Genomic DNA, 26,927 nt, shown 5'->3' with positions numbered 1-26,927 from the left:
TTCTTAAGAAATATGAGGTATGTTTTAAATGCTGTGCTTCTACCGAGCATGTTGCCAAGGACTGTAAAGCCGTTATCAAGTGCATGGAATGTGACAGTGATGATCATGTACAAGCACGTATAGAATGTGACAGTGATGATCATGTACAAACATGCACAGAATGTGACAGTGATGATCATGTACAAGCATGCATAGAATGTGACAGTGATGATCATGTACAAGCATGCACAGAATGTGACAGTGATGATCATGTACAAGCATGCACAGAATGTGACAGTGATGATCATGTACAAGCATGCATAGAATGTGACAGTGATGATCATGTACAAGCATGCATAGAATGTGACAGTGATGATCATGTACAAGCACGTATAGAATGTGACAGTGATGATCATGTACAAGCATGCATAGAATGTGACAGTGATGATCATGTACAAGCATGCATAGAATGTGATAGTGATGATAATGTACAAGCACTTCATCTACTTCAACATACTTCTACCCCATCCACAGTTAACCCTCTTGAAGCAAAGCAAGGTGGGAGAACATAGAACAAACAGTGGCTCCTACTTCAGTTGCTGCCACATGTACTGAAGTCTGTGCAGAAGGGCTCAGTGACAAATCTTGTGCAAAAATATGCTTGGTCTGTGTATACCCCAAGGGTCATCCTGAAAGAGCCGTAAGACTGTACACTATTCTCAATGAGCAAAGTAATCTATCTCTTGCAAGATCAGAGTTCTTTGACCTGCTCAATATAGCAGTGGATGCCTTGCCTTACACTCTAGGCACTTGTGCTGGCATTACCGAAGTCTCTGGCAGGAGAGCTAGAGGTCTTATAGTAGCTCCTCTCAATGGCAACCTAGAAATTCCACTGCCCACTCTCGAGTGCAACCAGATTCCAACCAACAGGCAAGAGATCTCTATTTCAGAAGCTGCTTCTCGTCACCCTAACTTGCAGGTCATATCTGGCCAAATACCACCCTTTGATAAAGACGCTGAAATCCTGATACTGCTTGGTAGAGACATAATGAGGGTGCACAAGGTACGTGAATATATCAATGGCCCAAACAATGCTCCATATATCCAACTCATGGACCTAGGTTAGATTGTCATAGGAAATGTCTGTTTAAATAAGGTCAGGAGACCTAACAGGGTTACTTCGTTCAAGACGCATGTTCTGCCAGATGGACACAATACTTGTTTTGAATCCTGTCCTCATCACTACTGTGCAAAAGAAAGGTTATGCAGTAATGGTAAGCTATAGCAAGTCATCCAAGGCTACAACTATGGCTTAGACTCCTGGGATGATAATCTTGGCATTATGGTGTTTGATACCACTAGTGAAGACAATCAGCTGGCGGCCACAAGGGAAGATAAGGAATTCTTGAAAATTATGAGTGAAGAATTCTGTTAGGACAACTCCAACAGCTGGGTGGCACCTTTACCACTCTGTATCCCAATAATGAAATTGCCAAACAATAATCAGCTTGCAGAGTCACAGTGTATTTCACTGGAACGCACCCTAAACAGGAAATCTGCAATGAAAAAGCATGTTGTTGACTTCATGCAGAAGGTGTTTGATAGACATCATGCTGAACCTGCATCTCCCCTAAAGGAAGGGGAAGAATGCTGGTACTTTCCATGCTTTGGTGTATTATTACCCTCTCAAGCCAGACCAAATCAGAGTAGTCTTTGATGCAAGTGCTCACCATGAAGGTGTTTGTTTTAATGACCTTCTCCTCTCTGGGCCTAATCTGAACACTAACCTAATTGGGGTCTTGATCTGTTTCAGACAAGAATTGATTGTGGTAATGACTGACATCCAACAAATGTTCCATTGTTTCATTGTTCGTGAAGACAACAGAAACTACCTCAGATTTCAGTGGTACTGCAATAATGATGCCAACGACAAGATCATAGACTACTGGATGAAGGTACATGTGTTTGGTAACAGCCCATCTCCTGCAGTTGCAATATATGGGTTGAGAAGAACTGCCCAAGAAGGTGAAAGGGAATTTGGGTCTGATGCACGTCAGTTTGTTGAAAGAAACTTTTATGTAGATGACGGGCTTAAATCTTTTCCCACAGAGGAAGAAGCGATCAAGCTCCATGCCAGAACTCAAGATATGTTGGCTGTATCTAATCTCAGACTTCACAAGATAGTCTCCAACAGCGTCAAGGTAAATGGAGCCTTTCATTCAGAGGACCATGCTGACAGTCTAAAGAACTTTGAACTAGGGTCTAATATTACCCTCATGCAATGCAGCCTCGGGCTGCTTTGGAATGTCAAGCAAGACTCATTCATATTTCAAATGTCAGCTTGTGACAAGCCCTTCAGGGCAAGATACTATTAAGACAGTTCAATTCTGAAAATGTGGATTGGGATACTCCTCAACCCAGAGAAAAACAACGAAGATGGGAAACATGGAAGGATTCCATGAATGCCTTGGAGAAACTTCAAATACCACACTGCTACACCCCTACTAGAAGTATCAGTGCTATCAAAAGAGATTCACATCTTCTCTGATGCTTCCATTGAAGTTGCTGTGGCCTATCTCAGGGTAATAGGATTAGATGGAAAAGTAACTGTCGGATTTGTCCTTGGTAAGGCAAAACTCACTCCAAAACCGGCTCATACCATGCCAAGGCTCGAACAGTGTTAGCTGTTGAAATTGCTGAGCTTATAAATCTTGAAATGGACATGAAAATTCATTCCTTTGACTTCTACATAGACAGTAAACTAGTCCCTGGATACATGCACAACCAAACAAGACAGTTCTATGTGTATATCAGTAATAGGGTAGAATGCATTAGGAAGTTTTCTGCTCCCAACCAATGGCATTACGTTCCTACCGACATCAACCCTGCTGATCGTGGGACCCGTACTGTATCAAGATCTGCCTTTCAGGACATTTCTTCGACATCTCCCCCATGATTTCTTCTCCAAGAGGTTATTACAAACCATGCTGATTCCAACTTTGAACTGGTAAACCCTGATTTCGACAAAGAAATCAGACTTACCACCATTACACTTACCACTTGTGTGAAATCTAGAGTAGGGCTGAGTTCTCATAATTTTAAACGTTTCTTCAGGTGGTCATCCATTGCACAACTTATTTATGTTGCTCATCTATTTGTAAACAAAAACAACAATCCTAACACCTGTCATGGGTGGCACATATGTAAAGAACATCCCTCCATCAATGAAGTCTCTCAAGCGGAGTAAACAATTATCGGAAGTGTTCAACATGAGGTGTACTCTCAGGAAGTCCACAGCATTTCATAAGGGCTGAATCTTTCTAAGGGTAGCTCTCTTTATAAACTAAACCAAATAATCAACAACCAGTATGTTCTCAGAGTTGGAGGTCGCTTGGGAAGGGCTGACCTCAACGATATAGAATGATATCCTGTCATTGTTCCAGGCCAACATCACATTACATTACTGGTATGACATTACCATGAGCAAGTTCCGCACCAAGGTCGCCACTTTACTGAAGGTGCTACAAGATCCGCTGGTTTGTGGATTGTCGGTGCTAGAAGGCTCATATCCTCCATACTTCATAAATGTGTCAAATGTCAAAAACTGAGAGGGAGGCACCAGCAGCAACAGATGGCAAATCTCCCTCCTTACAGACTAAGCACAGATCCACCCTTTACTTATGCTAGCATGGATGTTTTTGGCCTCTGGTCTGTAGCAACTTGTAGAACTCATCACGGAGTTGCTAACAACAGGTGGGCCATACTGTTTACTTGTCTCAGCATTCTTGCTGTGCACATTGAAGTCACAGAGTCTATGGAGACCATGTTTTATTAATGCCTTCAGAAGATTTCTCTCTATAAGAGGAATAGTAAAGCTCCTACAATTGGACTGCAGAACCAACTTCATAGGGGCAAACAATGATTTGGAAGTAAGGAAATTATTAATTAGCAGGGTGTGACTGCAAGTTCAATCCTCCATATTCGTCTCACATGGGAGGTTCTTGGGAACACATGACTGGGATCACTCGAAGGATCCTAGATTTTGTGCTGCTCAGTTTCACATCTTCTCAACTCACTCACGAGATATTAACTACCTTTCTGGCAGAGGTCTCTACCATAATCAATGCCAGACCACTAGTTCCAGTGTCTGTGGATCCAGATTCTCCACTGTTGCTCACTTCAGCTACTCTGCTCACTCAAAAATTCGTAGTAGTGCCTGCACCTCCAGGAGACCTTGACTGCTCCAATATTCATAGACGACAATGTAAACAAGTTCAACACCTTGCTAATGTGTTCTGTAGTTGGTGGAAGAAGAAATATCTTTCCACTCTTCAAGGTCGCAGTAAATGGCAAGTCGATAAGCCGATTTTAAGAGTAGGTGATGTGTTTTTTCTTAAAGACAAAAATGCTCATCGTAACCACAGGCCCATGGGACTCATTACACAAACTATGCGCAGTAATGATGGAAAGGTTTGGAAGGTTAAGGTCAAGGTAATTAAGGAAGGTTCAGCGTGACTTTTCTTCAGATCTGTCACAGATCTGCTGTTACTTCTTTACAAGCATGAAAGCGCATCTTCAGATTCTGCTACCTGAACTTTGATCTGTTTCCATTCCTGCTTATCCAGGTCTTCAGATGGGTTGGCAACAGCAAGAATTCATTATGATTGCATTTATCCTCTTGTTCTCCCTTCCCTCTTGTTTTTCAGGTTCCAGAAGATAAAGAGGTTCCAAACATATCATTGACTTAATGTTTATTGTTATTGTTGTTTGGTGAAATCTAAAGATTTCAGGCAGGGAGTGCCATGTTACACATGCTAGTGTATTGCTGTTCAACTAAGAAATTGCTTTTTTATATTTTGTCGTAGCTGTTTTCCTGTAGCCTAGCTCTGTTAGCTAACTCCACCCTTCTCCCCTATTTTCTTTAGTTGTGTGTTAGACTCCATTGCAGCCACATATCTATTGCTGGAGTGTGTCGAAGCATCATTATTTGATCTTTGAAATACCATCTTGTATTAAGATCTGCATGGTTTGGAAATTTAAACTATTTAACGGTCTCCACAGGTGTCATTTCGATTGAGTCACTGTCTGCTAACACCATCTGTGGTGGTGAGTAAGCTTCTCAATACATCTTTCTACAGATTAGGAGATTACACTTGCTATACACTGCCAGGGGAAGCAGAATACTCTGTGAACTACTTGGTGCTGTTTTTTCTAAAAGTTGTTGCTATCTCAGGGGCAATATTCTCATTCAGTCGCGTACCTGATTTTACAGCTGTCCCTTGTCCAGGTTCTTTCTGTTGATGCTGTATTTCCACCACTGGCTGTGGCTTAGATTTGTACTTGTACTTATTAATCTAGACTTTTATGTTCATAACATTGGGGTTCAGTTCCTGCCTGTGACTTTGACTGGGCTACTTGCACTTCATGGAGGACGCTTCCAGGGTGGACCATTGTTATCGCTAACATAAAGCTTCTACTGTTCACTCCTGGTACACATTACCTGTTACTATTTATTTATTTATATGCCACTATATTCTCTGTGCTATAACATTTTATTATTTATCCCAATTGCTGTTTTGTAAGGCTTGTATTCCACCTAGACTGCATATCAGCCTGCAACTCTACAAGATGCTGCAACTTTTTATCTGTAATTTCTTTTGCAGCAGACTGAGACAGTTGTAACACCTAGAGCACAATTGCAGCCTTTAAATTTTCCACTAAGTTTTCTTATGTGTCTGGGCATTTGAGAGCTTTATCATTTTCAGTGAATCTTTCTGCATTTAGCTTATGTGATTATCACTTGTACATTCACAGTTCCATTGGGTACTGTTTTACAGACTTCATTTCTGACTTTCTTTTCGAGTATCTAGACCTCTCATCATACATATAACTGCAAATGTATATCAACAGATTTTCATCGATTATCAGTTTTTGCATTTGTAGTATTCATGATCGATAGTTATGTTAAATTACTCACAGCTTCATTTTTAGTTTCTGTTTTGTTAAGTTTTGACTGGATCAAATTATTTCACTTTATGCATGGTTTATCTGTACGAGGTTTGACTGGGTCAAATTATTTTATTTATCCATGGTTTATTTATACGAGGTTTGAATGGATTAAATTATTTTACTTTATGCATGATTTATCTGAACAAGGTTTGAATGTATTGAATTATTTTACTTTATGCATGGTTTATTTGTACTTTGGTTGTTTTCACTCTAGCTGCATAGTGCTACCATCACTGCACTCACTTGTTATGGGTTCACCACTGATAAAGCAAAGGACAAATTACTGGCCTTTCATCCATCTTATCCCTTGAAGCTGGCCAATTCAATTTATTTGCTATTTGTTAACCAGGTAAGTAAGTGGCCTAGTCTAAGCGCTCACAGAATAAGTATGCAAAACCAATGCATAATGAGATAACAATCTTACAACTACAACATAAAAAGAATACAATGAGGGCAACATTATTCATACTTAGCACCCCAGGTGACCCAATTAACAGCTCCAGGGCTTGTAGGTGCTGGTAAGGGAGGATGGGCATGCCTACCCTGGGGCAGAATACAGCCAGAAGTCAACTACATTGATCCTCTCCAAGGGGGGGGGGACCAGGATACGAATATGTGACCCGGGATACAGATATGTGGCATGGGGCTGGGATGCAATATGTGGCATGGGGCTGGGATGCAATATGTGGCATGGGGCTGGGATGCAATATGTGGCATGGGGGTGGGCATCAGGCTTCCACGACACCAATCTGTGAACTTTCACAGTGACACTGATCACCAGGCCCCCTATCCCGAGATGTTGGTTTAAACTGTAACATACATTGTCACTGCCAGGATGCAGGCAAAGACACAAAGTACCCTGAATGTTGCCTGAAAGGCACTTCTCTAACCAGGCAGCTATCATACTGATCTCATGTGAAACTTTTGGGTAAAGGGAATGAATGGGCGTATATGATTTGGGCAGTGGGGCACTTGATGGTTGGCAAGCACAGAGGCAAAAACTACATGAAACATTTGTCAGCTTCCTAAAATAGAGAAAATATTTCTCAACCTTAGTATACAAAAAAAAAGAACAATGTTTCTCACTTAGTATTTAAGTTTACTATCCTCACTCAGTATAGGCAATTTCATAACTATAGTGTGTCTGCAACCAATTCTCCAATGTTAGCAATGACGAGATGCCTAATCTCTTGAGTGCTGGGAAGAAAGCCTCTAAACCTAACAGAATGCTTCTCAGCACCTGTTTTTGTAAACTATTTTGAAATAAAGAAGATGGTTCTTCACTACCTCTACACCTATACTTACCCTCCTACCATCTGCTCAACAATCTGTCAAGATCACATATTATTACAATTAATAACTGTTCCACTATATTCTTCCTGAAGTCAAGGATATATATTTCCTCTTTGGCATCAAACAACAAAATGAAGTAAGCACGTTTATATTACTTTGTATGGGACTGTTAACTCACAGCCATAACTTAGGCTGAGCATCATAAAGGAATAAATTATCACACAGTGATACTGCATGAGGAAGAGAAACCACTGAGCAGTTAAGCTGCACTTAACAATACAGCAGAGACATAAAACAGGCATGATACAAGGTCTTCCAAGACTGTGCAACACAAGACAGCAAAAGATGAAGTAATGTTAACAGAGAAAAGAGTGATGCAAATGACAGTGTCACTGATACACACATGATTTGTGAACCGTATAAAATGAAGTACTTCACAGCACAGCCATAGTGGTGCACATTCAACTTTAATAATGTATACAAACACACAATATTAAATGTATCTACTGTGTAGCAAACATTATATGCACACTGACAGAACAAAACAAGAGGAATGCAGGTAATGCAGAAGCTGCACATACAGCCAGGCCACAATGATGCTAGCAAATCTATGTAAGACAGTGCCCTAAAGTGCTGGTCACTGAAGTGCTCCTTGACCAGTTCAGGGTAGACAGATTCAGGACACCGTTAATGACAGCTGTCATATATGGTAACCATAAATGTACAGTGTGGCTACCCCATTCTTATGGATATCAGCTGCAATAGTTAGTTTCCTTCGAGCAGCAAGTAATACACTGGGCACATTGCAGTCATTTGTACAAAAGATACTGGCTGCATTCCTCGCATATATACATATATACACACAACAACTTGCGTGGAATACATAACACATGACAGCGAGGGATGGAATATGATACCAATGCACAAGTATTCTACTACAGGGTAGTAGGTTAGCTTATGTATTAGGTGCAACAGACTCTAGCTGCCTACAGATCTGTATCGAACCTGGTGCTGAGGGTGTATCATGAAATAAGAATGGGACTTACTCTGTCAACATTTAGCTTGTGTATAACTCTAAAGGTATATTCTTACGTGTGTTCTACAAGCACCTATGAAGTATCCATGACACCCCCCTTTTGACAAACGAGTAACTTGTAACTGGCATTCTCCTAAGGACACATTCTAAAAAAAAAAAAAAAAAAAATTACGTGGGACTATGTGAGTTATCAAAGAATGATGTACATGCATCCAGAAACAGTTTGCTGATTATAACCACAGCCAACATTCCCCATCTGCCATCCAGAACCGTACATATAAATACAGTTGATATCACTTATTTTGGGTTGTATTAGGGGTGCATTCATGGCTATGGCCACCAGCTGCAACAGAACACCCTTGCAACCCTCACACAGCATGTGCAAGGCCCATTACAAGAAGCTTAAAGTCCTGTCAAAGCAACACAGGCCTGCTACAATCAGATGCTGACAGTGGGTGGTCCATGGTAAAAAAAAAAGCCATACTGCAATACTTTTGGGTCCAGAACTGCTAGTCTAGATGTAAGTTATGTCTCTGCAGAGTCTACATTATGAGCATGCACACGGCCTCAAGAGTGACTAGTAGAGGGGACTTAAGAATGTAGTACAGACTGCTCGACAATAGTGTACATGAGTGTATGTGCTGTCAATGTACAGTACAGAGCATAGTAAGCTGCTGCACTGTGTGCCTCTATGACAAATCTGACAGATCAGGAGACACTACAGATATCACAAATGACCCAAGGCGTGAGTGCTGTCTCTCATGTTCTCCAGAGCCGCTACCACTCTTGACATAAGCAGAGCAGCATGACACATGATTCTTATCTTGGACTATATTTGTGTGGGAGGAATCTCATGGTACTATTATCGCCAGTGTAGGCTTTATTGATCAGTACCAGTGTCAGCTCTTGCTGTTCCTTGTTGGTATCAGCTGGAGGCGCCACTGCTGTAGATGCTAACCCACGATCTTCCACGGCCAGCTTAGCAAAGTTGGGCCATGTCAGTGTTGATGATTAGTGTGCGTTCCTCACCCATGTCTGCTGTTCCCATCATGGAGATCACATCAGTGGAATCTAAACACATGTGGGCAAACATGGAGAAGCATCAATAAGTCATCCAATACAAACAGTATACATAGCAGATGATATATCAAGAAGTATACAGGGCACAAAGCAGTGCACGTACCTGCCTGAATTTATATCTCATCTGTGAGGGTGGACTCCAGTGGAAATGAAACTTCTGCAGGCTACTCAGGTGGGTCCTGTATGCCTGCTTCTGCCGGCTGAGGTACAGGCCTCTGGGTAGGGATAATGTACGTCCCTGTTGACACAAATGTGACATTCTGCTAATGAAGACCTGTCAGGAGTTTGAACAGACTAATCACAAGACCAACAAAATACTTCTTAGTATGAAAACTTGGTGAATATTTTATTTAAAATTCAGTAATTCCAGTAGATTAATGCTTTCATCCACAACAGGGCATCTTCAGAACTAGAAAAATGTTAACAGTTATGTCTAAAAATACAGGAAAATTAGTTATGTGACTACAGTAATTAATATATTCAAAACAGTAAATGGCATTTAAAGATGTATTACCAAAACAAAATAAACAGTGTTAAAAAAGCATACTTTTGAGTCATGAAATGCCTAAGAAAAGTCAGTCATATAAGCTGCACTTACCATAACAGCAGATGTTCAATTAAATGACTTCTTTTGTAGCCTTGTCTATATGGGTTCATGTCCAGCTATGGATATAACAATATAACAGCTGGCCATTCTTCCAAAGCCTTTGGCTCTCTCCACACATGCGCCCAAGCTACTTTTAGTTCAAGCGCCTTAATGAGGAAACACCTGGACACCAAAAACCTTCAGTACTTTCTTGCTAACTGAAAATATGGTGGCTATTGTCCTGAAAACAAAGCAATGTTAGGAATACGTAACTTTTACTTTAGAAAAAAAAATCATATACAAAAGTTGGGGGGGGTGGAGGGAGGGTGCAGCTACTGCAGCAGTGATTTTATAGAACATTGACTGTTATGTTAAGTGCAACTTGCACAATTGTACTATGTTTATCATAAATCAGTGCTGTAATAGCCTTAGCTATTTGTGTAGATTGCCAGTTTACACATCTTGGGAGGAGGAAGGATCAGGATTCAGGAGTTCATAGTTAATTACTAGGCTAGCTGTCCCAGTGGGTCATTTTAAGCCTAGCCCAGTTCCCTCCCAAAGGTGTGAATCAGAGCCTATACTTTGTATCTGTGAGGCAAACACCTTAACTATTACACCAGTTACCCTAGAGAATGTTCATAGCAAAGCCTGGACCTGGAAAAGGAATTAGATTTGTAGATTTAAATACAAGTATTTAAACAATTTGATGAAAAAGTAAAGCTTATCCAGGAAGTTACTAAGGTTTTTCAGTCCCCCTTGTAAGCGTTCAAAATCCACAGCCTCTTTTTTTTTCAGAAAGCAAAACAAGCAAGCCCAACAAATCGAAGGCAAGCAGAGTCTTCAAAAGAAAAAAGTGGCAAAAACGGTCTTATTAAAAAAGAAGGAATATTACAGAAAAAGGGACAGTCCACTAGTAATGAATGACTCTTGCAGCACCCTCATCACCAGTCCTTAACATCAATCCCAGGCTCTGCGTTTTCATTTCCACTTTGATAGAAGATTGTCTTGTACAAATGAGTTCTAAAAGTTGTATAGTAGGCCCACAGATGACATTGGGAAAGTCTAACTCCTTTTCAGGTTATCCCCCTCAACCTTCAAATCAGACTGCTTCTAGAGTCCACCTCCTTCCAATATGCCATCAAACACATGGCTCTAGTAGAATTTGCCTTGACCCTGCCTGGAAGTGCTCTATTATGGTGGGAATAACAGAAATAGCAAGATGCAACATCTGTTAATAACCTGTTCTGATATGGGTAGCCCTTTTTGTTTGTCACTTTATAGGAAATAAAACCGCTGTACAGCTTACCTGAAGGACTTAGTTCTGTCATGATAATACTCGAGTTGTTTATGCACATCCAGAGTATACAGAATCCTTTCTCCCTGTTTTTGTTTATTATTTGGTTCAGGAACGAACACAAAGTCTGACAGCTTGATTCAATGTAACCTTTAAAACTACTTTGGCATGAATGAGGGGACAGCATCCCAAATACAGTTCACTCACCCTAACAGCTTGCAACTCAGATACTCTTCCCACAGACGACAGAGCACTAAGTAACACAAACGTCTAAGTAATAAACTGTAAATCAGCCTGATGAGCTGGATCAAAGTGAGACACAGTTAACTTTTCAAGCACATAGCTGAGATCACAAGAAGGTGTGACCTGTTTCGTAGGTGGTCTTACATGTAAAACCTCTTTCAAGAACTGCTTGACCAAAGTCGGAGAAGAAACAGGAGGCTTCATGGCCAGACATGGTGAAATGGTCGACAGATGAACTTTTACAGAGGAGTAAGATGAACCTTAATGGAGGGTAAGATATGGCAGAGGACAGTAACTCACAAATGTTCTAAAACTACTGACAAAAAACCCTGAAACAGACCTGATTCTTAGTGTTGCACCAGCTAGTGAACCCCATCTATTTACTTGCATAAGACTTCCTAGTAGCAAGTTTCTTTGCTTCCTTGAATACTTGCTGCACATCCTCAGATAAAAGGTGCCTAAAAGGTATCAAAACTGAATTATTCAGGAAGTCAGCTGAAGATGTTTCAGTTTGGTACTTATCAAACTCCTTATGTCTTGTGTGAGTGAATTCAATATGTGAAGCTTGTGGTAAAATGCCCTTGGACAATTCCATATGAAGGAAGAACCAATATTGTCTGGCCAGAAGGGAGTCACCACAGTAATATTTGGAGAGTCATTCTGAATCTTCATAATGACCCTATGTATGAGTGGAAATGGCGGAAATGCATACAGGAATACTTCCTTCCAACAGAATGAAAAGGCATTTGTTTTATACGTCTGCTTAAAAGAATCGTGGATCAAAATTTGTTGAGCTGTTTGTTGTGAGACAAGGCAAACAGATCTATCTGAGGTGTTCCCCACAAGACATTCTTGTTTAATTTCCAGTCATGATGGTCTGCCTTGGTCCTGCTCAGCTTATCTGCAACTACGTTTTACTTTGATGGACTGTATGAGACATGGAAGGTCAGACAGTGCTGAGTTGCAACCTCACAGGCTACCATAGCCAGTCAGCACACAGGGCAAGGCCTGATGCCCCCCATTTATGTGCCACATCACTGTGGTGTTGTCTGTAAACAACTGCAAAGGTTCTGGAGACCATTCCATATAGTATGGATCACAGCCAGCATCCCTCTCACATTTAAGTGGTTTGACCTGTCAAGTTTGTTCCAAAGATATTACAATTTTACCCCATGGATATAGCTCCCCATGCAAAATTATATGCATCTGTTGTTACAGACTGAGCAGGGGATGCCAGAGAGAACTGCAGACCTAGATTCAGACATTTGATTTATCCACTAAAGAAGCTCTCTCTCTCGCTTTCTTTACAAATGCCAAACTGAAATGTGAAAGTACAGTGGGTGAGAATGCTGCATCCAAACTTTTTTTTAACAATTTAATTTTTCTCGTATGCAACCTGGCCATAGGTATCATGAGAACTGCGGAAGCCATGAACCCTAATGTCACGAGAAAGTCTCTTGCCAAAGCCTGAGACTGATGGAAAAAATTTAAGAAAAATTTCAGATACAAGTACACTTTTCTCTCGAGTCAGGAATGCCTTTTGCATGGAGGAGTTCAGAAGGCATCCTTGAAGCACAATTTTGTGAGAAGGAAACAAAAATGGATTTTTGATTGTATGAAAACCTAGTTCCATACGGAGATTTGTTAGCCATGTAAAAAGACTAAGCAAAGATAATTAAGTCATCTAAATAAGGAAAGATGTGGAAGCCATGAAATCTGTAAAGGGCTATCACAGGAGCTAGACACTTTGTAAACACCCTTGGAGTAGAAAACCATCCAAGGACAATACAGAAAACTGAGGATGTAACCCAGACACAGAAAATCTCAAAAACCTTCTTAAATGTGTAGCAATGAGAATATGATGATTAAGTCCTCTGCGCTAGGGGAAATGGCTCTGGAAATTACCGGCCCATTAGCTTGACAAGCCTTATCTGCAAAGCCATGGAGAGGATCATAATGGACCTCATAAATAAAGACATAGGGAATTTGCAGACTTTGGATCCAACCCAGTTTGGCTTTGTCAAAGGCAGATCATGCCTTTTAAACTTGGTTGACTTTTTCGAAACAGTCACCAAAGCCATTGATGAGGGAAAGGCAGTCCATACAGCCTACCTCGATCTGGCGAAGGCCTTCGATACAATACCCCACTCGGGTATCATTGAAAAACTCATCAGCTTAAATGTTAACCCATACATCACAAGATGGGTTGCAAACTGGCTGAGTGACAGAACCCACAGGGTCAGAGTTGCTGGCGCCATGTCAGACTCAAAGCCTGTCACAAGTGGTGTCCCACAGGGCTCAGTCCTGGGCCCACTCTTGTTTGGCATCTACTTTTCCGAAGTACAAGCAAACACAGGAGGGTTATGGCTGACAAAGTTTGCAGATGACTGCAAACTGGGCGCCGTAGCAGAAAACACATCTGACACAGATATCCTTCAGAAGGGTCTCACAGAAACGGATAACTGGTGCCAGAGCCATGGCCTAAAGTTAAATGCCAAAAAATGCATAGTCATACCCTTCGGGAAAAACAAGGTTACCCCTAGCTACCAAATAGGTGGCAATCCACTGAGCACAGGTTGATAGTAGTCTGTCATTCGACACCCATGTAGCTAAAGTAGTTAGGAAGACCTTCTACATTGCCCACCTTATCATGAAGGGATTCTCATCTAGATCAAGGGAGGTCATGGTCTCCCTTTACTCATCACTCATCAGACCAATGATTGAGTACAATGCCCCATTCGGAATGTATCTGACCCGACACTTGCAGCAGCTGGAGAGGCCACAAAAGTTCCTCACCAAAAGGATAAAGGGTCTCAAAAATCTGTCCTATGCTGCCCGACTGAAAGAACTCCAGCTCTTGCTTAGAGGTGACCTTTGCCTAACATACAAGGCCATGTCAAACCCAGATTTGATGAATATGCTTCACCTCAAAAATCTAGATCCATCAGAGCCACAAGGGCGGGAGACTTAAACCTCGACACGGCTATTAATAGGACGTGCTGGAGGGATAGATTCATCACCCAAAGACTCCCTATGCTGTGGAACAAAATCCCGGTATATGTGAGGCAGAGCACCTCGCTGGCCTTGTTCAAGAGAAATCTTGACCAATGGATGGGAGATCCCAGATATACCCCAGGGATTACCTCAGTGTCACTGCTCGACAGAGGCACAGCAAAATAATGGGTATAGTTCCCCATACTAAAGGGGTGGTGTAAGCCACAAAACGATGGGCTAGGCTTGTAAATGCCCTCGGGCAGATAGCCTAGTATGAACCTATGAACCTATGAACCTATAAGGAAATAGGGAAGTCTGATTTGAAGGATGAGGGGGATTCCTTGAAAGGAGTTAAGACTTTCCCAATGTCATCTGTGGCCCTACTGTACAACTTTTAGAAGCCATTTGTGTAAGACAATCCTCTACCAAAGTGGAAATGAAAATGCAGAGTCTGGGATAGATGTTAAGGAGTGGTGAGAAGGGTGCTGCAACAGTTATTCATTACTAGTGGACTGTTCCTTTTTCTGTAATATTCCTTCTTTTTCGTAAGACCGTTTTGGCCACTTTTTTTCTTAAGACTCTACTTCCCATCGATTTGTTGTGTCTGCTTGTTTTGCTTTCTGAAAAAAAAGAAGCTATGGATTTTCAAGACTTAGAGAAGGGGGCTGAAAAAAATGTAGTAACCTCCTGGATAAGCTTCCCTCTTTCATTAAATTATTTAAATACCTGGGTAGCAGGCTGTCCAAATAAAGCCTCATTATCCAAAGGAGAATCTAAGATTTTAGATTGTACATCTTCAGAAACCCTCTAATTAAGAACCCAAGCAAAACACCTCATGACAGTGGCAGTAGCAGCTGCCCTGGACACTGTCAGTACAATTTTATGAAGCTATATAGATGGATGGACAGACAGATACTTTGAAGAATGTTTAGCTTCCTTTGAAGCAGTAGAAAAGTACAGTTGTGTACACTTACCATAAATGTAGATGTTCGAGTGTATTCACTGTTGCAGTCATTACATTTGGGTTATTCTGCTGGCAGGTTGCCCTCAGTCGGCCTGAATTCCACAGTCTTGGGTCCTGTGTCAGTTGTTGTCACCTCTTCCCTGACGTCAGGTCATCAGGGGTACAAAAGATGCAGCCAACGCCATTTTCTTCAGTTTTTCTTGCCCCAGATGTCAGGTGCCCCCAAAAAGGCAGACTAAAAATATGTAAATAAAACATACATGCACCAAAATATATTTTACCTTCATCTACAAGCAAATACACCACATGGGTTGTATAGGTTAGAGAAGTAAAGATAAGTTCCATCAAAAATAAGGGGGATGGCGGGTGGGTATCCTGGACTGCAACAGTGAATACACTCGAACATCTACATTTATGGTAAGTGTACACAACTGTACTATGTTCTTCGTGTTTCACTGTTGCAGTCATTACATTTGGGTAGATTCCCAAAGCTATGGTTGGGGGGCTGGAGCTAAACAGCATTAGGAGCGGCTATGAGGCCCTGCAGAGGCAAAGCCTGCCCTGGATTTAGAGTAAAGAGGCAGATTGTAATGTTTTGTAAAGGTGTGCACTGAACTCCAAGTAGTAGCCTCTAAAATGTCTTTGGTTGGTACTCCCCTGAGAAAGGCTGCAGAAGTGGCTGCAGCTCTGGTCAATGTGGCCTAATGCCCTTAGGCACTGGTTTGCCAGGCTGTGATCTATCCACTTTGAAATAGTCTGCTTGGAGATCGCCTTTCCTTGTGATCCTGCAGCATATGCCACTAGTAATTGCTCTGTCTTTCTGAAAACTTTAGTTTTGTCCAAGTAGAATCTAAGTTGCCTGTGTACATCCAAATAATGCAGAATTTTCTCCCCCTTGTTCTGTGGATTTGGATAAAAAGTTAGCAAATGAATAGTTTGGTTAAAGGCTACACTGGATACTACCTTAGGCATAAATGTAGGGTTTGTCCTCAGTGAGATCCTGTCTGGATAAAAAATGATAAAGGGTTCCACAGCCATGAGAGCCTGTAGCTCTGACACTCGTCTTGCTGAAGTTATTGCTAGGAGCAGAGCTGTTTTCCAAGATAAAAACTTTATATCCGCAGTAGCAGCTGGCTCAGAAGGAGGTAAGGTTAGTTTTTCCAAGACATAGTTGAGGTCCCATGCAGGTATTGGTGTTCTCCTTGGAGGCCTTAAATTTTTGCCTCCTCTGAGGTACTGCCTTAATAATGGATGAGAGAAGAGTGGTGGCTCTGTATTGTAATGAGCTGAAATGGCAGAGGCATGGATTTTAATAGATGAAAAAGATAGGCCTTTGTCTAGCATCTCAGGTAAGTATTGCAAAATCTGAGGAATATTTAGGACAGCTGTATCAGTTCCTTGAGCTTGGTTCCAAGCACAAAATCTCTTCCATTTTCCAACATAGGATTTTCTAGTACTAGGCCTTCTGGCTTCTAAAATGACATCCATCACAGCTTTACTGAGAGGTGTGCTTTGTATGGTTACCGTATCCGCCATGCCACCAGGTTTAGGGTCCCGAGTTGGCTGTGCAGAATCTGATTGTTTTGTTGGGACAGTAGGTGAGGTATTTGAGGTAAGGTCCAGGCTGGGCATTGAGACAAGCTCCTTAAGATTGGATACCAGTACTGACGTGGCCAGTCTGGGGTAATCAGAATCATTTTTGGTTTCTCCTGTCTGACCTTTAGGAGTACCTTGGGGAGGAGAGGCAGTGGAGGAAAGGCATATGCTGTTAGGTTTGTCCAGTTGAAAGATAAGGCGTCCACTTTCCATGCTTGTCTGTGATATGTCCTTGTGCAGAATCTTTTTAGCTGATTGTTGTGAGGGGAGGCAAAGAGATCTATGTCTGGGCGTCCCCATTTCTTTGTTATCATGCTGAAGTCTTGTGGATCCAGGTGCCACTCCTGGGGATCCATGAGGTTTCTGCTTAGTTCGTCTGACAGAGTATTTTCCTTTCCTGGCAGGAATTGTGCCTGCAGATGAACTTGGTAAGTCAATGCTGTGTCCCATAAAGCCATGGCTAGTCTGCAAAGGGGGTAAGAATGAGTGCCCCTCTGATTGTTTATGTACCACATGACTGTGGTGTTGTCTGTCTTTATCAGTAATTGTCCCGGATGAATTAGGTCCTTGAAGGCTGTCAGGGCATTTGGAACCACTAGCATCTCTTTTTGACTGATATTTGGTTTGTGGACCAGGTGCCCTGAATGCCTCTTCCTGCCATGTGGGCCCCCCAGGCATAATCTGATGCATCCGTCATAAGGCTCTGATGGTTGTCCCTTGTTTTGGTGACAAGCTTTTGCCCACCATCGAAACTCCTGTTGCAGCAGGGAATGAGAGTAATCATTGTTTCCAGGCTGTGGCAATGTTGTGTCCAGACACTTCTTAGGTACCATTGGAGTTTCCTCATATGCAGTCTTGCATATGGAATTAGTAGGATGCAGGATGCCATGAAGCCCAAAGCCTGCAGAATTTTTCTTGCAGATAACTGGGCCTTTGTTGCCATTCCCTTGAAATAGGTAGTCAGTTACCTTTGTTTGTCTGGCGTGAGATAAGCCATCTGGGCAGTTGTATTTAAGCTTGCACCCAGGAACATTATCTCTTGAGGGGGTACTAGTTTTGATTTCTTTTTGTTTGCTGTGTACCCTAGGCATGTAAAAAGTCTTTTCACAAATGTCAGATGCTGTAGTAGAATGTCCTTGTTCTCTGCTTGTATGAGGCAGTCGTCCAAGTAAGGATACATTTAGGTTCATAGGTTAGTACTAGGCTATCTGCCCTTGCGAGCCATTTTAAGCCTAGCCAATTATCCCTTGTGAGATCCAAACCTCTTTGTCTGCAGAAAGCAATTACTGGTGCCAGGCATTTTGTGAAGACCCTGGGTGCAGTAGATAAGCCAAAGGGTAGTGCAGAGAATTGGTAATGCTTTGAGCCAGCTTTGAATCTGAGGTATCTTCTCTGCACGATTGTCTGATTGGGACATGCAGGTATGCCTCTTTTAGGTCTAAAGTCACGAGCCAAGCCTTGCTGCCCAGCATGGGCAGAAGCTGCTGCAAGGTCAACATCTTGAATTTTGGTATATCCAGGAAAGTGTTTAGAATAGATAGGTCCAGTATTGGTCTCCATGCTTTGTCCTTTCTGGGTACCAAGAACAGTCTTGAGTAAAATCCTTTTCCCTGCTCTTGCTGTGGCACTTGTTGAATAGCCCCCATGTCCATGAGGGCTGCGACTTGTTTTTGAGCTTCTGCCCATTGATTATTTGGCAGGTCTGGCCAACCGTTTGCCTTTGGCAGGGTATGGAAGTGAAACTTGTAGCATTGAGACACTATGTCTAGAACCCATTTGTCCTGGGTTATAATGTGCCAATTTTGAGAAAAAATTAGAAGTTATGTACCTACCATAACGTTCCATGTTAGTTGTCTTCTTCTCGCCTTCTTTTTTGCTGGATGGGTTCGGAGCCGATCCTCGGCTCCGACTCGGCCACTCTAAAAGCTCGAGAGCTAGTTCCACCGGCTCGAGGCTCCCCTATATCCCACAATGCTAGGCGGTAACTCCTCAGATCTCGTTTGTAAGCTAGGCCCAGCTAGGAAAAAGTTCCATCAAATGGAAGAAAATGGATAACCCACCTCTATAGGATGCCAAAAAGGTGTCCTAAACCTGACTGAAGATATATATATATATATATATATATATATATATATATATATATATATATATATATATATATATATAGAGGTGGTAGAAAAGTAAAGGTCACAAACAAACTCCTCTAGGTCTGTCCAGGCTAGGGGGAAGGAGGGTGGGACGCAAGAAAGAAGGCGAGAAGAAGACAACTAACATGGAACGTTATGGTAGGTACATAACTTCTAAATGTTAAGTTGTCTATCTCGCCTTCATTCTTGCTGGATGGGACCGCGTCCCCAGCACCTTGTCCCGGGTGGCCTATCGGAACAGACTCTTGAGTACAGTGGAACCAAAGTTGGCTCGGCTTCTAGAGGCTAAGTCCAACTTATAATGAGAAATGAAGGTATGGGGAGAAGCCCAAGTAGCTGCTGCACAAATGGAACCAATAGGCAGTCTGTCTTGGAAAGCTATAGATGTAGCTAAAGCTCTAGTTGAATGAGCCCTGGGTTTGGTTGGCAATTGTTGATGTCTGATCTCATACACAAATGTAATCAATGAAGTAAGCCATCTAGAAATAGATACTTTAGAAACTGGAAGGCCCATTCTGCCTTCTGCATAGGAAACAAACAGTTGATCAGACTTCCTACATTGTTTGGTCCTGTCCAAATAGTACCTAAGTTGGCGATGAACGTCTAACCAATGCAATTTTTGTTCTGATCTGTTGGAATACTTAGGAAAAAACACAGGAAGATCAATGGCTTGATTCAAATTTGCCGGAGAAACTACCTTAGGCAAAAAGGATGGGTTGGTACGTAAGGACACCCTATCCTTATGAAACAAAAGATAAGGGGATCGACTACACAGAGCATGAATTTCAGAGACTCTTCTGGCTGAAGTAACAGCTACCAAAAAGAGAGTCTTCCAAGATAGCAATTTCATTGAGCATGAAGCCGCAGGTTCAAAGGGGGGAAGAATCAAGGATGTCAGAACTAAGTTGAGATCCCATAGAGGAGGAGGATCCCTGATAGGAGGTTTGAGGAGAAAAACTCCCTTTAAAAAGGCCTTGCAGAGTTTGTGAGACATAATGGAGGACTCTGAGATTCCAACATGAAAGTTGGATATAGCTGCCAATTGAACCCTGATGGTAGAAGGAGACGAACCTGAGTGGAAAAGTTCAGCTAGAAAATCTAGAACTGAATGAATGGAAGCAGTGAAAGGATCTATATCCTTTGAATGCGCCCAATAGGAAAAACGTTTCCATTTACTATGATAAATCTTCCTAGTGGAAGATTTATGAGAGGCTATTAAAATATCTCGGACTGAGTGAGATATTAGGGGAAGCCTGGCTAGAGTTGGAATTGGAGAAACCATGCCGTGAGGTTCAGAGAAGGGAGGGAGCGGTGCAACTGACCCGACTGGTGGGTCAAGAGGTCTGGAACTGGGCCCAGATGCCAGGGTTGCTCCAGCAGATAATGGTGAAGAAATGGGAACCAAACCTGTTGAGGCCAGTAAGGGGCAATGAGGATCATGGAAGCTTTCTGAGCGATGGCTTTCTGTATTAGTTGAGATATCAGCGGAAAGGGAGGGAAGGCATACAAAAGTCCCCAGGGCCAAACGTGGACTAGAGCGTCTCTGCTGGGATGGCCTGGTTGGGGAAAGAGGGTGAAATAATCGTCGCACTTGCTGTTTTGGGGAGTAGCGAAAAGGTCGCAGCAAGGCCGGCCCCACTTTCGAAAGATTTTGTCCAACACTGAATTTTTCAGAGACCACTCGTGAGGCATGAGAATAGCTCTGCTCAATTTGTCTGCAATTACATTGGACTTCCCGGGAATGTGCGTTGCTAACAGAAACCGCTGAGAAGAAATCGCCCATTGCCATAGTCTGAGTGCCTCTCGATATAGGGGGTAGGATCTGGTTCCGCCCTGTTTGTTGATGTACCACACTACAGACATATTGTCCGTCTGAATTGCTATAGTCCCTTTGGGAAGAGAGTCTTGTAGGGCTTGCAACGCTAGAAGCACTGCTCTCATCTCTAGGACATTTATGTGCAAGTGGCGTTCGAAAGGTTGCCATATGCCCTGGACCGTCCTGCCCTGCTAATGCCCCCCCCCACCTGATCAGGGAGGCGTCCGTTGTCAGTGTAGCAACCGGAGGGGGAGGAACAAAAGGTCTTCCTAGGAAGAGCTGGGGGGATGTGATCCACCAAGAAAGATGATTCCTGCACGATTGTGTTATTGCAATGGCATGGGACATTGGAAGTTGTTGGTATGACCATTGAGTGAAGAGCATCCATTGTAAAATTCTCATATGGAACCTGGCTAAAGGAAGAAGAGGGATAGCAGCCGCCATTAACCCTAAGACCTTCAGGACTAGTCTGACTCTGATTTTGCTGCTTTGCAAGACAAGAGAGACTTGTCTGTGTATGTCCGCTATTCTCTGCTCTGTGAGTCTGGCTGACATGCTGACTGTGTCTAGATTTGCGCCTATGAAGGTAATAACACGACAAGGCGACAAAACAGACTTTTCTTAATTTATTGAAATGCCTAATGTCTGACATGTGTGAAAGGTATAGTCTCTGGCGAAGCAGAAGATGCTTGGTGGGGGCTGTAAGGAGCCAGTCGTCTAGATATGGAAACACCTGGAATCCTTGACGTCTCAGATGAGAGGCGACCACTGCCATACATTTGGTAAACACTCGGGGGGCTGTAGTGAGACCAAAGGGCAGGGCCCTGAATTGAAAATGACTGGTTCCCAGCCTGAAGCGGAGAAAACTCCTGGAGCGTCTGCTCATTTTGATGTGGTAGTACGCATCCTGGAGATCTATAGAGCACATCCAGTTGTCCCGCCCCAAAAGGGGTAGAATGGACTGCAGCGTGACCATCCGAAATTTTGTTTTCTTGACAGACTTGTTCAAGTTGCTGAGATCCAAAATGGGTCTCCAGTCCCCTGTTTTCTTTGGAACCAAAAAGAATTTGGAGTAGATTCCGGATCCTTGTTGGTCTGCTGGAACTGGCTGAATGGCTCTTTTTGCAAGCAGCTTTGATATTTCTAAAGCTGCTTGCCCCCTTTGACTGGGTGGAACGTCTGGAAGGGATTTTTTTGCTTGGTTTGGAAAGCAAAAGAACGGGATTGTATAGCCCTCGGAAATGATAGTCTGTACCCACTTGTCTTGAGTTAGGGATTGCCAGGCTTCTGGGTACAGAGATAATCTTCCCCCGACTGCCTCCGAAGGTGGACAGTCGGGCAACACCTCAGGGTTTCTCGACTGCCCTGATTTTGCGGGCCCCCTCTGCCTCTAGGGCGGCGTCTACCATTATTGTTCCCCCCTCTGCCTCTAGAGGGGAACCGACTCTGTGCGTCAGTTAATGCTCCTTGAGATTGTTTGTGGAACCACATCTTTCCCCCCTTCTGGCCTTTGGGGTAAGGCCTAGAAGGGGTAGAAAAACGGACTCCAACGGCAGAAAGAGTCTTGCCTTCCGTCTCGCACCTAGTCAGGGTTTCCTTCACTTGAGGACCAAAGAGGGATGATCCATCAAACGGGGAGTTAGTGAAGGACGCCTTGAAAGGGTCCGCAAAATTACATAGCCGCATCCAGGCATGCCGACGTAAGGCCACACCTGTACCTGCCGTTCTACTTGCTCCATCAGCCGCATTCAAAAGGAGGCGCATGGAGGAGTTAACTATTGAATTGACGGTAGCCAGCTGAGAGTTCATCCTGTCCTGAAAACCCGCAGCTGTTGGGTCCTTTAACATTTCACTCACTTCCTTGATCAAATCTCTCTGGAGACGAGTGAAATGACACAGGTAGTTCAGCGAGCGCATAGAAAAGGTCGCTGACGAGAACATCCGCTTCCCGTACCTGTCCATAGTCCTAGACTCCTTGTTAGGAGGATGGACAGGCACTGAAGGATCTGCTAGCTCCTTCTTGGTGGCTGCAGCCACCACCATAGCATCCACAGAGAAGCCTTTGGTCAAAAATTCCTTGTCCTTGGGGGCGGTGATAAATTTTGAAGGTCTCCTGGGGGTGGGGTCCACACAGTCAGGAGCCGTCCAGGCCTTCTTTACCACCACTTGCATAAGGGGGTCAAAAGGAGGGGACACCCAGGAGGTGGAAGAGCGAGAGCCAAACTCCTCAAGATACACAGATTCATCCTCTGAAGGGTTGAGGGCTGGCCAATTCCCCCTCTGTTTTAAGATCTCGAGGATGTCTGCAAAAGAGACATCTTCAGAGGGGGAACGAGGGGAACCTTCAGAATCCTCTAAATCTGTGTCAGAGGTGACAGACTCAGGGGGGGGGGTCGATGTGCTTCCTCTTGCACTGCCTCTTCCTAGGAGGCTCTCCTACCGGGTCAGGAGAGGCCTCAGAAGAGGAGGAGATCCCCACTGGGGATACTTGAGGAGCTGGCTCTCTGCGATCCAGGATGAGAGAGTGAGCAGAAATCACCGGAGGCACCATGGAGGGGGGGGCAGATGGAGCCGACTGTGGGGTTGAACCAGGTTCTAACACGCTCCTCATGACCTCGAAGGCACCCCTGTCAGGCAGGGCCGGAGGTCTCCGCTCCAAAAAGCTGAAAACCTCCCCCGGCACCGACAGTGATGGCTCCGAGGCCGATGTCGGAGCCGAACTCACCAGCGCCGAAGCACCGAGAGGGACAGCGGGGTCGGACAAGGGTCCGATGCCACTCGCCCCCTCGGAGCCGACGAGGGAAATCCGGTGCCGAGATTCCTCCAAGGAAGAAATCGGAGCAGACGATGGTACCGAAGACAAAGGTATTGGTTCCGACGCAGCCACAGTCTCGGGTCCAAGTCGCCCCGGCTCCGAACTCACAGGAGTCGGAGGAGGAATATTCTGAATGATGGGATTAGCCATCGACTGTTGAGTCGGGCTTTGAAGCATCTGGGCCAGTGCCTCGGACTTAAGAAGTCGACTCACTACTCTCTGAAGGTCATGATCAGAAAGTCTCGACAACCTAGAGGAGTGAGATCTATGGCTCCGTTCAGACAGCAATGGAGATGCTGGAGCCGAATGAACGGAGCCGATAGATGGTGACCGGGACCTTTTTCTGGAGGTCGGTTCCGACAACCTGATCGGAGCCGACTCACCAATGTCTGCCTCGGCTCCGGCCGGAGCAGAGGAAATAGCAGGTACAAGAGTTCGAGAGTCATCGGCTCCGGCCGGAGCCGATGTTCGAACAGCCTTCGAAGCCCCAGAAGACGACTCAGATACCGGAGCCGACAGTCTGGTAGGCTTCGAGGGTTTCCCCGAAGACTGAGTCGGGGGACCCTCAGGCTTCAATAAGCCCCTCAGAATGAGCTTATTTTTGCGCTCCTGCAGGACTCTAGGGCTGAAGCCATGGCAAACAGCACATGAGTCCTGCAGGTGCAAAGGTCCCAGGCAGTACACACAAGAAGTGTGACCGTCTGTCAGGGACATCTTCTGACAGCACGAGTCACACTTCTTAAAGCCTGAGACCTTTGAGTCCTTAGACATGTCTAAGAAAAGAAGTGTAACCACACAAACACACACACACACCGATTACACTTAGAAATTAATTTAAACTAAATTAAATTAAATTAAGTTAGACAAATAAATCCCTATAAACACAGTCACTCACTACTAGGATGGGAGGGACTGGGCCTAAGGCCCAAGGGAAAATTTTTTAGTGAGTTTTAGGAAAAAGGGAAAAAAATTACTGGGAATGGAATGGGACTACTCACAGTATAAAACTATTTAGAAAAACTAACGTAAAAAGGGGAAAAAGGCTAAGAAAAAAAACTAGTTTCTTTTCAAAAACTAACCTGAGCCGGTAGGAACGCACCTCGATCGCTGTAGCGGCAAACGAGATCTGAGGAGTTACCGCCTAGCATTGTGGGATATTGGGGAGCCTCGAGCCAGTGGAACTAGCTCTTGAGCTTTTAGAGTGGCCGAGTCGGAGCTGAGGATCGGCTCCGAACCCATCCAACAAGAATGAAGGCGAGATAGACAACTTAACATGTGCTAGTTTTCCCCCTAAGGGTGCTGCCAGAAGATAAATGCTTGGTGCAGGCAGGGGGAAGTCATTGGAACTGTCTCCTGTATGGTTGTGATTTATCTTCTCCACTTTTGGAGGTAGAAGCACCCCATTGCTTAGACCTGTACGAACCTTGGGGCTGGGATCTGCCTCTAGGGCGTCTGGATCTGCCCCTTTGAGGTCTGTCTGACACTGGAAAGGACCAATTCTTTGTTGGCCAGTGTCTTCTAAACTTAGGTGGCTGTACCTGTAAGAAATCCTTGACCGTTTGCAAAGATTTAGCTTTATCCTCCATTTTCTTTAACACCTCTTCTGCCTTAACACCAAACAAGGTATCATGCTGTAATGGAGCATCTACTAATTTTGCTTTGACATGATCAGGCAGATTTTGTTCCTTTAACCAAGCATGCCTCCTAATGACAGAACCCGTAACAGTGGCCCTGCAGGAGGCCTCTAGAGAATCAAAACCACATTGCAAAGTATGCTTTCCAACTTGTTCAGCTGCATGCAGTAAATCCTGCATTTCTTTGTTTTCTGCACATTCAGAATTTACCATCATTTTCTGTTTAAGCAGTGTCATGAGATATTGTTGATATTTGAGCATATGAAACTGGCAATTTAAGGCCCTTATAGCCAAGGTAGCAGATGTGTAAATCTTTTTTCCCCATCTATCCAGAGTCCTTGAATCACTGTCAGAGGGGGTAGGGTTTTTAGCAGTGGAAGCCTTGACCCCTTTGGGACCCTGCAAAATAGTTTCTGGATCTGCAGAAGGGTTTTGGAAAAGGAATTTATGAGAGTCAGGAACCCTGTAGTATCTGTCTGGCTTAACAGGAGCTGGAGGTAAGGAGTCAGGAGTCAGACTAGACTCTGAGAACACATCATCTACAATGTCTAACACAGGTGGAATAGCTAGTGGCCTGTGTTGAGGTAGTAAAAGGAAATCTCTGAGCCTTTTCTTAGATTCTGAAAAATCTTGGCTCTCCCAGTGGAAGTGCTCCCTCATGGTATGCAAGATTCCCCAAAAGAGTAGTCCTCAGGAGGAGAAGCTGAAGGAATAGATTCTTCAGCATCAGAATCCTCATAGGGAGGAAGAGAATATTCCTGATCAGAAGAGGAATCAGATGAAATGGAAACCTGATCTGAAGATTCATATTCTGTCTCTTGCCTAGGCCGCTTATCAGGAGGGGGATGGGAACCCCTGATCAAGGTAATTAAGTCCTCGGCCATTTTGAGTATCTGTTTTTTGGGCACTGAGGCCTGTCCATGTGGCTGGTGAACTTGTTTCTTTGTCTTTAAAGGTGCTTTAGTCTTTGCCTTTGAACCTGAAGTCGGTTTAATATATAATTGTTTTGGTCTGAATACACCCTCAGAAGCCGATGCCTGCTCAGCGGCTCCGGACCCATCTGAGGGAATAGTCTCCGAGGCTCCAATACCTTGAGTTTTCAGCGGCCTGGCCGACTCCACGTGGGAGTCGGAAGTGGCCTGCGACTCTAAAGGAGCAGGCGTCAGGGGCTGCGAAAAGCACCTCACTGAGAACCAGCGACTGGCTTAGGAGAAGCCTCGTCGTCGGTTTTGGACCTTGGTTGCCTGTCCTTTTCTTTCTCTTTGTGTTTTTTGTGAACTCCGGTAGTCGGATGGCTATCCAACGACACTGTATAATTAAATCTTTGCCCAAAATAGCTTAATGCAAAATTGCACTGACACTTAATAGTGCATTGGTTAAATCTAGCACAAAACCGACAACTAGAAACGTCGTGGTCAGGTTCTAGGCAAGGAATACAGTA

The 26,927-nt window shown here is 43.7% G+C and overlaps 1 protein-coding gene across 1 annotated transcript in view; it reads right to left on the bottom strand.

The window, feature by feature from the left end:
• LOC122790521 (protein mono-ADP-ribosyltransferase PARP14-like) overlaps positions 1-26,927 on the bottom strand; it is a 2,292,317-nt gene that overhangs the window by 974,175 nt on the left and 1,291,215 nt on the right. Inside the window, exon 7 of the mRNA XM_044058072.1 lies at positions 9,501-9,635. Within this exon, the coding sequence (XP_043914007.1) occupies positions 9,501-9,635 (135 nt within the window). The remainder of the gene's footprint in view (positions 1-9,500; positions 9,636-26,927) is intronic.

Source organism: Protopterus annectens, chromosome 16.part0, assembly GCF_019279795.1.
Source record: "Protopterus annectens isolate FY-2018-M chromosome 16.part0, PAN1.0, whole genome shotgun sequence".
NCBI classification, from domain to species: domain Eukaryota; kingdom Metazoa; phylum Chordata; order Ceratodontiformes; family Protopteridae; genus Protopterus; species Protopterus annectens.
Note: the sequence above shows the minus strand (reverse complement) of the source record. Positions and strands in the feature narration are given on the sequence as shown.